Here is an 11,559-nt window from a genome sequence, read left to right as displayed (position 1 = left end):
TTATTATTAATTTTAATAGGTACATATTTAAAAATATTAACATACTCGTAGGTGCAGTCGCACAATATCTTAGGAACAACAATATCAACATTTATTTGTAACTAAATACATTTCAACAAACAATGAATTTTATTTTATTTATAAACAAGTCATTTAAACTAAAACTAAAAAAAAATTAGTATAATATAATATAATAAAAAATTTAAATTTGTCATTACTATTGATACCTAACTATAGTAGATTTCCGTTATATTTTTGTTAGTTATACAAAATTATAATATGTGTACAAATATTTTTAAATTTTTAAATATTTAAAATAAATATTAATTTTTGGACTTTTTGTCCGACCCTAAAAATATGCTCTGACTTTTTGTCCCGATTATAAAAACTAAATCCGGGCTTTTTGTCCAACTTTTTAAAACGTACTTTTTGTGTCGCCGCGATTCGGTGGTTGGATGCGTAAGACTGTGAGTCTTAGGTAAGTAATAAAAAAATAACTAATAAGAATATATTACCATTTAACTGAGATGAGTATACTATTATAGTTTATAGGTATGTTAAATTTTAATTCTATGATGCACTGTGTAAATATAATAATATAATATTTTTGTGTAGAGCCCTGCAATTTGAATTCTGTATTTAGTTGTTCTTATGACATAAAAATACTCATTTATATGGTCCAAACATTTTTTTAATTTAATCATAAATGTACATACAAAGTACAATTTTTTTCTTAAATGGCAATAATTTATTATTTTTTGTTTATTTTGTTTTAATGAATTTTGGTAGTTTAACCAATCTTATCTCAGCCAAAATTGACCAATTTACACCACTTAAACAAAAAAAAACTAGAATATAAGCGTGATTTTTTGTTTTTATACTATAAATATTCTAGGATTTTTTAGGCTAAAAAAACGTAAATAAGTATGTTGTTATTTCGTCGCATTTAAATAATTAGATGAATCTATTAGAATTTATTAATAATTATTAACAAATTAAAGTCATATTTAATTTCTATAAGTTAATTAGAGTTTTAATTAATGTAACGTAAAAATTGTTCAAATTGTTGTCAAAATTAATTACTTGTGCTTATTTTAAATTGAAATAAAAACATCAAATACTTATCGTATCTTATCGGGCATTAGAAAATTAAACATTGGGTGTCAATCAGACCCTATTTTGTTGTGTGCATTAGCAAATTATAATTAGACGAAAAAAAGTTTATGTTTACTAGTTATACAACCATTAAATGATATTTGTCTATAGTCCTATAGATATGATAAAAAAAATGGTAGTATGCAGTAGCAAAATTTACAAAAAATAAGGACTCTAATCTATCTATTATCTATAACTTAAAATAAACATTTATCTGTATGACAATTTTGTATAGAATTAAATGATGACCGGTTTAGACATAAATCTATTAGGTAATTAAAAAAAAAAAACTTTCTGATATGAATTATAATTTAATATTTATAGAACACAAATTAAAGTGAAAATTAAACTGCAGTTTAAATTATAATTACGTTTAAATATCACCTTAATAAATAGGGGTGAAAATGTCAAGTTTAAAAAATATCATTTAAAATATAAGTAATTTTGTCCTAATTAGAACATAAAATGTCTATAGAAAATTATAGTACATTTCTTAGATTTTATGGTTTCATTATATACTACTCATGAATAATTTTGTACAACATTTTAAAAATGTAGATACAAAGAGAAAAGTTTTTAGGATTTTTTAACTACAAAATAGTTTGCAAATTTGTCAAAATCTAACTTCAAATGCATACCTATATTCTATATAAAAAAATATTGTGCCTAAGTATTTTTAATATTTTTATACAGATGTATCATATAATATGTGTAATTTTATAAACCTATATATATATATATATATAAATATATTCAATTTTCAAAAAGAGGAAGAAGTTTGGATATCAAATTGAACCTAGTTTGTATTCAAGAAGTCAAACTTAAAAATTCCGAGTACTCATTTTTATAAACGGAAATTTGTACATAACTCGAAATGAATAAAATTTCTTTAAATATTCTTCAATTTTTAACCAACATTTATATTATAATTTTCTATTTACGATGAAATTTTTAAAATATTTCAATTATATTTGAGCTACTTATATGCATAAAACAATTTCATATTATCTCTTTATAGGTATTATGAAACTATATTTTTTTTCACTATTTTACGGTATTTACAGAAAGATATTATAACATTTTAAATTATGGAAGTTAATATTATATGGTATGGTATACACGAATATTATCTTAATAATTAAATACTACAATGTAGGTAGTAACTAAATTATATAAAAAAAAATTATATCAATCTACTATAATACTAAAATTAAATAACTTTAATAGCTATATCTAGAGCTCGGAACTTAATTCACTTAAAAAATACTAGATATTCATGCATTAAATATGCGCTTATCAATATAGTATAAATATGCAAATATGCTTTAAAATATGCATTTTTATTTTTACTTACAATTTTTATAAATATAAATATTTTTATTAAATATTTAATAATAAAAACAGGAAATTGTATGTCAACTGGGAGTTAGAAAAATACAATTCAATAATACCTATAGTGAAAACCCTCAAAATAATTATGCATTATAAAGTGTTTATTTTTTATTGTCAAATTTTAAAATTGTTTTATAAATATATTATTAATTATCAAATATGCATTATAAACTTAATATTTTTTTCGTTGTATTGAGAAATTAATTTCAAGCTTATACTTATTAGAAATAAATCGAATAGCCCAAAAGACATGCAATATGCAAATGAATTAACTTCCATGCCTTGGGGCTATAACAAATAAACATATCACTTGACACTTGGTGACATATAGGCTGATAGACCGTTTCGGCTCAGAATCGTTTTTGTATACAATGATATATTGAGTTTAAATTTAACATTTAACACGCCTATAAATAATATAGGTAGTGATCAGTGATCCACTCGTTATGTAATGTATGGCACAGCGGTATCCATCACTTACTTACCTTTTTAAAATTAAAGCTCTCATTTATCCAATTTTGGGTTTAAAATACAAGTTAATAGATCAATACAACTCAATCAATCCAAAATGGAGATTTCCGTTAAAACCAAATTAGATTATGTGCATGCGCAAAATATATGAGTTAAAAAAATTTTAAGTTATTGAAATTTATTATCCAATAGTTTTGTTCAATGTCTCGCAAACAGAATTGAAAAATATGTACAAAGTACGAGTTATAAAGTTTTTAGTGTATTCTGTTTCCGTGGACACATGGCATACCTACCTATCATTATTTTTGAAAACATTAATTGTATATTTGTAAATACAAACTAAAGATATGTCCTTACTCCTTATATTAATATTGCTCAAAGAATGCTTCTATGTACACCTTCAAGTAATTGTTCAACGGAAAGATCATTTACTACATTAAAAAGGGTCAACATTTATTTAAGATCAACAATGGGAAAAAATCGTCTTAATTCATTAGCATTCCTCGACATTGAAGCTGATTTAACAAAAACTATTAATTTTAATGATATTATTGAAACTTTTGCTTTCAAAAGTCAAGAAAAAAATTATAAGCTATCGATTATTTTATTATATATAATTTAATAAATATCATCTATTTAATCTAATAAAAAAACCATATATTATTAATCATTGGCCATTGTGCATATAACAAAAATGCGGAAAAATTATTTTGCCCCGGGGTGCATATATATTAAATGCGCCACTGGCGCTTAGGTGTGCTTAGAACCCCCAATTTTGAAATTAGCACCAGCACATTGTTTCATTTTATATCTTAGATTTTAATAGTAACAGGTATCCTAACCTCAAGATACCATTAAAAAAAAAGATATGAGGAGCTCAGCACCCTCAGTTTCTTTATTAAAATTACGCATATATTATATATATATATATATATATATTAGGTATATAATACTATATATGTACAGTTCTTGAGAACGAATGAAATTACAATACAATAAAATCGTTGAACAAAAAATGATATGTTTATGATATTGGTTCATTAATTTTTTTAATGTCCTTCATCATGTACCTATCTATGGTAATAGTTGAAAAAAAAATAACATCGAAGTCACTCTACTGTTGGTAGGTTAGATTAGATATTGTATTGAGTGTACAGTTTTCGCGAATTTTATTAAATTTAAATTCAATACTGAATACCGATAATACCTATTTGCAGGATATTTAGGTATGAATAAATTCGTTGTATAATTACGAAAAAAAATTTTGAGAAAAAACGGCCAGTCAATCAGTATGGTGATTAATTGTATAATTGTATTATTATTATATATCAAATAGTAATTCGGGAAGGTTGAATTAATTTTAGCCCATGCAAATCTTAGCATTTACCGTACTAATATTTTTTTTAATAGGTATGTATACATTCATACCATCACATTAAATTATATTTGTATTCACTTTTAAAAATGTCATTATGTATAATAAATAATAATATATATGTAGGTATTGGTATAACCTTTCAAGTCTTCAAATATCTTTTGAATACCTAATAGTAGTTTTATAATCAATGGACAATTGTCAAGGCCGTAACTGAAAAAAAATCCGGGGGTGGGTCCAACATTTAAAAAATATATAAATGCTGAAAATTCATAGTCAATAAACTATATTTGACACTAAAATATTTCTACTTTTAAAAATTTCAGGGGTCCGGACCCCTGGACCCTTCCCCCATTTACGGCCATGGCAATGGTAACTAATATCATAACAGAGTTGGGCATCATTTGAATAAAATTTTATTTAAATAATATTTAATTCGAATAATTCAAAAACAATAATTTTAGTTAACATATGGTAAGTATTTTGGTAATTAAAACATTTACGTATTAAAAACAATAGTTAGTATTGTATTTCAAGTTCATAACTGTAAATCTTCTTTTATTTGAAATAAATATAAAAATACTATAAATGAAACAAATATAGAATTATCTAAAGAAGAAACTAAAGAATAAAGAATTCAAATATATTTATTTTAGATTCTGAACGAAGTGAAGAATGTATTGATTTTACAATGATGTGTGTATTTTTTTGTGTCTATCATTACGATTTGGAGTAGAAATAATGCTTTGATTTTTGACTTCAGCCTTTCTTAATTTGAATAATTATTTATTTGAAAATTATTTTTAGTTTAAATAATAACCTTCCGGTTATTTGAACTACAAATCAAATTTCTATAAAAAGTAGACAATTTCAATTTTGAAATGCCTATAAATAACAAAAAAGGTGCCAAAATATTTTTAATGTGAAAAATAAATATTGCTTATTACATACCTAATAACTGGTTACTGAAAGTTCAATATTAAATTCGCCAGTGTATATTCAAAAGCGTCCAAGGTTTGCCATTTTGCCAATCGAACATTTTTAAACTTATAAAAATCTCTAAACAGATGTTTTCTTTAAATTTGCGGCAAGCTTAATTTCGGTAGTTGTTTAGATTTTTGTGACAAATAATTATTAATTTTTAATAAATAATGATTTAGCATCTGGGATATAGACCTAGTACTTACGACTTAGTACTTAATAGACCTACCAGACTACCAGAGTACTAGACCTTCGGAGTTCGGGTCTATCATGACAAAATCATTTATTTTTTCAATGGATCTATCTATGCCTTTATGGCTGTCGAAGTGTCGAGTGTTCGATATATAAAATTATGAATCATAACCATGGTTGGAAAGATGAACATAAAAAAAAATATATTATAGGCGAGATTTAGGAATGTTTGGGACGTATTTTAGTATTTACTATTTAACCATTTAAACTTATTTAAATTAATTAATATTAATTATTATAACAAAATTATTGTGAAAAATGTGCAGTGCAGCTGCATTGCACATAGAAAAAATGAAACATCGATCAGCTGTGGGCGCTGTGGCTGTGAGCTTGTGTGTGTGTGTGTGTGTGTGTTTGTTTTAGTGTTGTGTTCATAATATCAAAATATAATATATATATATATACATATATTTATTATGCTAATATGATACAATGCCTACAAAGTGAGAAGTTCCATCAGCTGCTGCTGTTTTGGTTGCTATTTGTTGTATGACATTTCTACTCATTTTTCATATAATCTATATAGTCGCCACTTGCCACAGTTGCTAGTGTTTTGTTATATTCGTCATCATAATTCTTTATTGTTGATATCGTTGGTTCCTCTATGTGGTCGATTTGTGTCGACAATTTTTAAACATTCTTTTTGCAGTTATTTGAATAACAATGTCTGATTTGAAATCATTGGAACATCCGACGTTAAAGGTATATATCGCCATGATAAATATAATGTGTGATGTTTATGTTAAAACGTAAGTCGAGAATTTAATTTTAAAATAAACTATACAGTGAAGTCGCTCTGGTGTTGAATGATATTATGATAATAATTAAACGTTAGCAGTTACTCAGTGCTTTTACTATTAAAGTTGTGAAATTTAAAATAAATCAATTTATTGTAGAAGAATATAATATATTAACATACTATAAAACTGTTTAATTTTTAGGTTCCATACGAAGTTCTTAATAAGAAATTTCGAACTACACAAAAAACACTAGACAGAGAAGTTTCACATTTTCAAAACGCTGTACAAGAATTTGAACGTGATATATCATCAGATGTTGCAATGACGGACACTTCTCATATTTCCTCGTTGCTTAGTGGTATGGTTGAAAAACTGAAAGTGCTCAAAAGAAAGGTTTGAATATTTTAAATTTTATGTTTTTTTTTAAATTAAATTTTAATGAGTATACTTTTGTTAGGCTGATGAAGGTATAAATGATGAACTGCAAGCTGGTTTGGTATGCAAAAAACGTTTGGAACACTTGAAAGAACATAATTCACCTTGTGAAACTATTGTAAAAAATTGGCGTCGCCGTCGGTTGGATCGGATGCTAGTGGAATACTTTTTACGCTGTGGATATTATAATTCTGCCAATAAACTTGCTAATAATTCAGATCTTAATGATCTTACTAATATAGGTATAATATACTCAATTAATTTTGTGAAATAATTACTCATTTCTTTAATTATATAATCTTAGATTTATTCATGATATCAAAGGAAGTTGAACATTCATTGGCAAATCACGAAACATCAAAATGTTTAGCATGGTGTCATGACAATAGGTCAAAATTACGTAAATTACGTTCAACTATGGAATTCAATTTACGAATACAAGAATTTATAGAACTTGTGCGTCAAGACAAACGCCTTGATGCTGTTCGGTTAGTGTTGTAGATCATTAAAAGTAATTCTCACTTAGATAAAGATAAAAATAAATAATATATTTATATTATTGGTACTTGATAATTATTTTACAATATTTGTTTACTTATAAATTATAACACAGTCAAATATTGATCTTATAAAATTTTTGTTGCACGTTTCATAAAATGTTTGTATATTAAACTTTTTTTTTATTATTTTCTAACAATCAAATATAATTTTATTTTGAGTTAATAGAACATTTTTATTAATTTTGTGCTTTTAAAATGTATAAAATATTATTATAATATTATATTATATTAATATTATTAAATATTGCGGGCTGTTAATGTTTTGCAGTTCATATTATATAAAACCAACTTATATTATACAAATACAATATTAATACTCACTAATTTATTATTAACTATTATTATATCAGAAGTTATTTAGTAACTATAATACTATCTGTTCTATCAAATAGACTAATTAATAACATTTTGTTGATTATAATATTTATTTTTTAATAACTTCTTTTTTTACTTTTAATAAAAAATCATATTTCACGTCTCAAAACATAAATAACTGCAAAACCTAAATAACTGAATATTAAATAATTAAATATATATGTTTTTTCAATAAATCAACTATATTAATTTGTTTATAATGGGTAGTTATTAATATATTAGAGTTTTAGGACAATATTATCTGTCTGAGCTTTACTTATGGACTATGATATTGCATTATTAATCATTCTTATTTATTTGAACCTTTTTAATTAAATTTTAGACATGCTAGAAAGCATATATCAACATTCGAAGATACCCGTATGGATGAAGTACAACAGTGCATGGTTTTACTGGCTTTTCCCACTGATACGGGTAAATTTATTTTATATTCAGACCTCAGTAATTAATCCAATTATTTGCTTAGTAGTATCAACATTAAGTTGTTAAAGTGATTGAATTAAGTTAAAATATTTCTCATTTTCCCTTAAATAAATGTGTAATATATTTTGTTGGTTGTCATTATAAAATAGTTCTCATAAAGTATCTATTGGTGTGTGTGTGGGGGGGGGGGAGGGTTGAGACTAAAGAATATGTATTGTTATAAGAGGCTTTAAGAATTAAAATGAATTTCTACATGCGAAAAAATCATGAAGTCTGATAAATTAAGCCTTACAACTATTGATTTATATAAATTATAATATGTTAATGAAATAATCAAATTATTAAATTATAAATTATAATATAATGTTAATATTATTAAGTAATAAATGTATGAATATGAAATTATAAATTACTAAATAGTTAAACATTTTACAGAAATATCACCTTATAAAGAAATGTTTGATGAGACTCGTTGGCAACGGTTAATTGAACAGTTTCGCCAAGAAAATTACAATTTATATCAATTATCATCACAGTCAGTATTTACTGTTGTATTACAAGCTGGATTGTCTGCTCTAAAAACTCCATATCCTTTTTCAAACTTTTACTTAAATTTAAGTTATATTTTTTTGATATAATTTTGAATTTAATAATCATTTAAATGATCATTTAACAGTTGTTGTAATTTAAAAGTATTCTCAGTGGTATACAATTATAATTTTTTATATGTTTTTTATATATTTCAAATAAATGTTAACAAATGTGTATTGAACTGCTAAACATTTTTTTAAAATTTAATAACTTATTTTAATATAATCTATCATGTACTATTTTTTAATATGTCATATGTCTCAATAATGTGCTTAATACCTATTTATAGTTGTCTCTGTTTTTATAATGTTTAGCATATCACATTTTTGTTCAGAATAATCCAATTTACTAATTCTCTAATGTTCACTACTTACTTTAAAATTAAAATAAAAAAAAATCTTGCATGGAACCATAGATAATATTCTTTTTCCTTAAAATTTCATAATATTTTTAATAAATTTACTTTTATATTATAATTTATATAAATAACAGTGAAAATTAATTTTTGAGAACGTATAATTTAGTATGCTGTGCGTTAGTACATTAGTAAAACTGAGACAACACTTTCGAGTACACTTCTTTTAATAAATAAATTATTAATATAATTTTAATTTTTATAGTGAAGTTAATATTTAAAATTTGTTTAAAAAAAATATTTCAAGGTTTTTTAAATTGGTTCATTTAAAAAAAAAAAAAATAGTGACTATTTTAAAAAACTTAAAATTTAAAAATAAAAATATTGTGGAATAATAATTTAATAATATATTGCCAAAAAAGGTAGTTTGATCAACATGTTTGCTCATGAGAAATCAAATGATTATTCTTAACTTATATATACTCAGTGTTATAGTGAAATTAAAGAAGCTCGGAATGTAAGCTGCCCAGTTTGTCAAGAATGGTTCAATACTCTAGCAAAACCATTACCTTTTGCACATTGTAGTCAGTCTCGACTGTTTTGTTCAATATCAGGACTTCCATTGAATGAACATAATATACCTATGGTATTACCAAACGGATACGTTTATGGAGAACAGGTCTTTATCAGCTTAAAATTTTACGATAAATAGTTAATAATGATACATTTTTGTTTTTATAGGCTTTGGTAGAGATGTCGAATCAAAATAATGGACAAGTCATTTGCCCCAAGACTAAAGAAGTGTATTGGTTAAAACAAGCAGAAAAAGTTTACGTAATGTAATAATAATAATAATCTAAGATTTTAACTTACACTATGTGCCATTTGCTATTTTCTTTTTTTTTTATTATTAAACATTGACCTATCTTGCATAGTAACTCATTTCTTCAAGACAAATTTCTTATAATGTATGTACCTTTATAATATGTATAATATTAATTTCTTTATACATCAAAATTAAATTTGCTGTTTCCAATATTAAAAATTGTATAGTTGATTATTCAATAAAATTATATTATTTTACATTAAATAATACACAACTTATAACAACGTAGAATATCTGGACAAGATGTAACTTATGTACATTTTTCATTTTATGTATTTATAAAAAAAATATAAATATCAAATTAAATATGAAATGTAATTTAATCTTGTTATATTATTGATATATTTACTATTTTTAAACAAATGTAAATCTATTTAATATTCTATAAATAATTATATATTTATATAAAAATAAAAAATTGTATATTAAATTTCTAATAAAATGTTATCCTTCTAATTTGCCATCTATAATTATTTTGAACAATTTGCTTATGTCGCTATATTTATTATAAAATTTTCAAACTAACAAGACAATATATTTAGGTGATATGGTGCCATGGGTTCTAGATTAAAAAAATCTCTGTTTTTATTTGTACAATTTAAAAGATTGAATTGATTATTTTAATAAAGCTATGGACTCATTGATTAGCCAATATAATTGATTGACATGAATCTAGAAAATAGGAATTATGAGGGGACCATTTTTTTACAAAAAGGTTACAAATATAATTTTAGTACCTATTTGTTATTTGATAATATAATATTTCACAAATTCATAAATCTATATCCAATGCCTGTAGCTATATAGGTGTACATAAATATTGATGAATCATTTGCATAATAGAAGTATTTTGAAGCTTGTATTTGGAGATACTTGAACGACAAGTGAGTTGAATCATTGATTATATATAATTGTATTGTTCATATAATCAATGGTAGAATATATTTTGTTTGGTTCTACAAATTTTCACTAAAGTATTTCAATTTTCAATAGTTCAATACAATAATTAAGTCCTTACAACAATTATTAACAACTAATTAGGGATTTGTATACAACAGACATTAAAATTTAAAAAATATTTTTCACCATTTTAATCTATAGTTGTAGATCAATCGATTCTTAATAAGAATGAGTACTATCATTGTGCGAATATATATTGTTGGGGGGAGGTCGGTTACTATTGATCAGGATTCAGGATCTATGATGGAATTTCATGTTCAATTAAAACATATTAAGTCATACTGGCGTACTGCACTACGGGTTTGCGATAATACATCAAAAAACCTTACAAACTCCTGCCACCAACATAAATTATTTACAAAATGAGCCTCTAAGACGTATTATGTCACTTGCCAATGAGGATCCCTCATTTGATGATAATTTGTTTTAATGTACTGTTAATAAACTAATAACTTAATATACTGTTATAATATTTTACTTTTGTTATTGTGTAACTCATATTATTTATCATTTGTTTAATATCCTACTATTATACTAATTGCTGTATTGTTACTTTAATGTTAAAGGGGAACCCTTTATATTTGTAATAAATAAATAAATTAATAATC

At 24.1% G+C, this 11,559-nt stretch overlaps 1 protein-coding gene across 2 annotated transcripts; it reads left to right on the top strand.

Moving 5' to 3' along the window:
• The first annotated feature begins 6,039 nt into the window (after nucleotides 1-6,039).
• On the top strand, nucleotides 6,040-10,195 carry LOC132929444 (E3 ubiquitin-protein transferase MAEA). 2 transcript variants are annotated; one of them, XM_060994794.1, is made up of 8 exons: nucleotides 6,040-6,328; nucleotides 6,568-6,759; nucleotides 6,824-7,043; nucleotides 7,106-7,289; nucleotides 8,059-8,150; nucleotides 8,595-8,745; nucleotides 9,589-9,784; nucleotides 9,847-10,195. In XM_060994794.1, exons 1-8 carry the CDS (start codon nucleotides 6,290-6,292, stop codon nucleotides 9,946-9,948), a joined length of 1,176 nt encoding a protein of 391 aa, XP_060850777.1. In that variant the 5' UTR covers nucleotides 6,040-6,289; the 3' UTR covers nucleotides 9,949-10,195. The 2 variants fall into 2 exon arrangements, with proteins under 2 accessions (XP_060850777.1, XP_060850778.1); XM_060994795.1 differs by lacking the exon at nucleotides 6,040-6,328 and adding an exon at nucleotides 6,356-6,375.
• The last annotated feature ends 1,364 nt before the right edge of the window (nucleotides 10,196-11,559 follow it).

This window comes from Rhopalosiphum padi, chromosome 4 (assembly GCF_020882245.1).
Source record: "Rhopalosiphum padi isolate XX-2018 chromosome 4, ASM2088224v1, whole genome shotgun sequence".
NCBI lineage: Eukaryota > Metazoa > Arthropoda > Insecta > Hemiptera > Aphididae > Rhopalosiphum > Rhopalosiphum padi.
Note: the sequence above shows the minus strand (reverse complement) of the source record. Positions and strands in the feature narration are given on the sequence as shown.

Bases quoted from the DNA above. Each gene is read 5' to 3' on its own strand.
- LOC132929444 (XM_060994794.1), top strand. From the start codon at position 6,290: ATGTCTGATTTGAAATCATTGGAACATCCGACGTTAAAG. The intron at 7,290-8,058 runs GTTAGTGTTGTA...ATTAAATTTTAG, and splicing joins AAACGCCTTGATGCTGTTCG to ACATGCTAGAAAGCATATAT. The intron at 8,746-9,588 runs ATATCCTTTTTC...ACTTATATATAC, and splicing joins TTGTCTGCTCTAAAAACTCC to TCAGTGTTATAGTGAAATTA.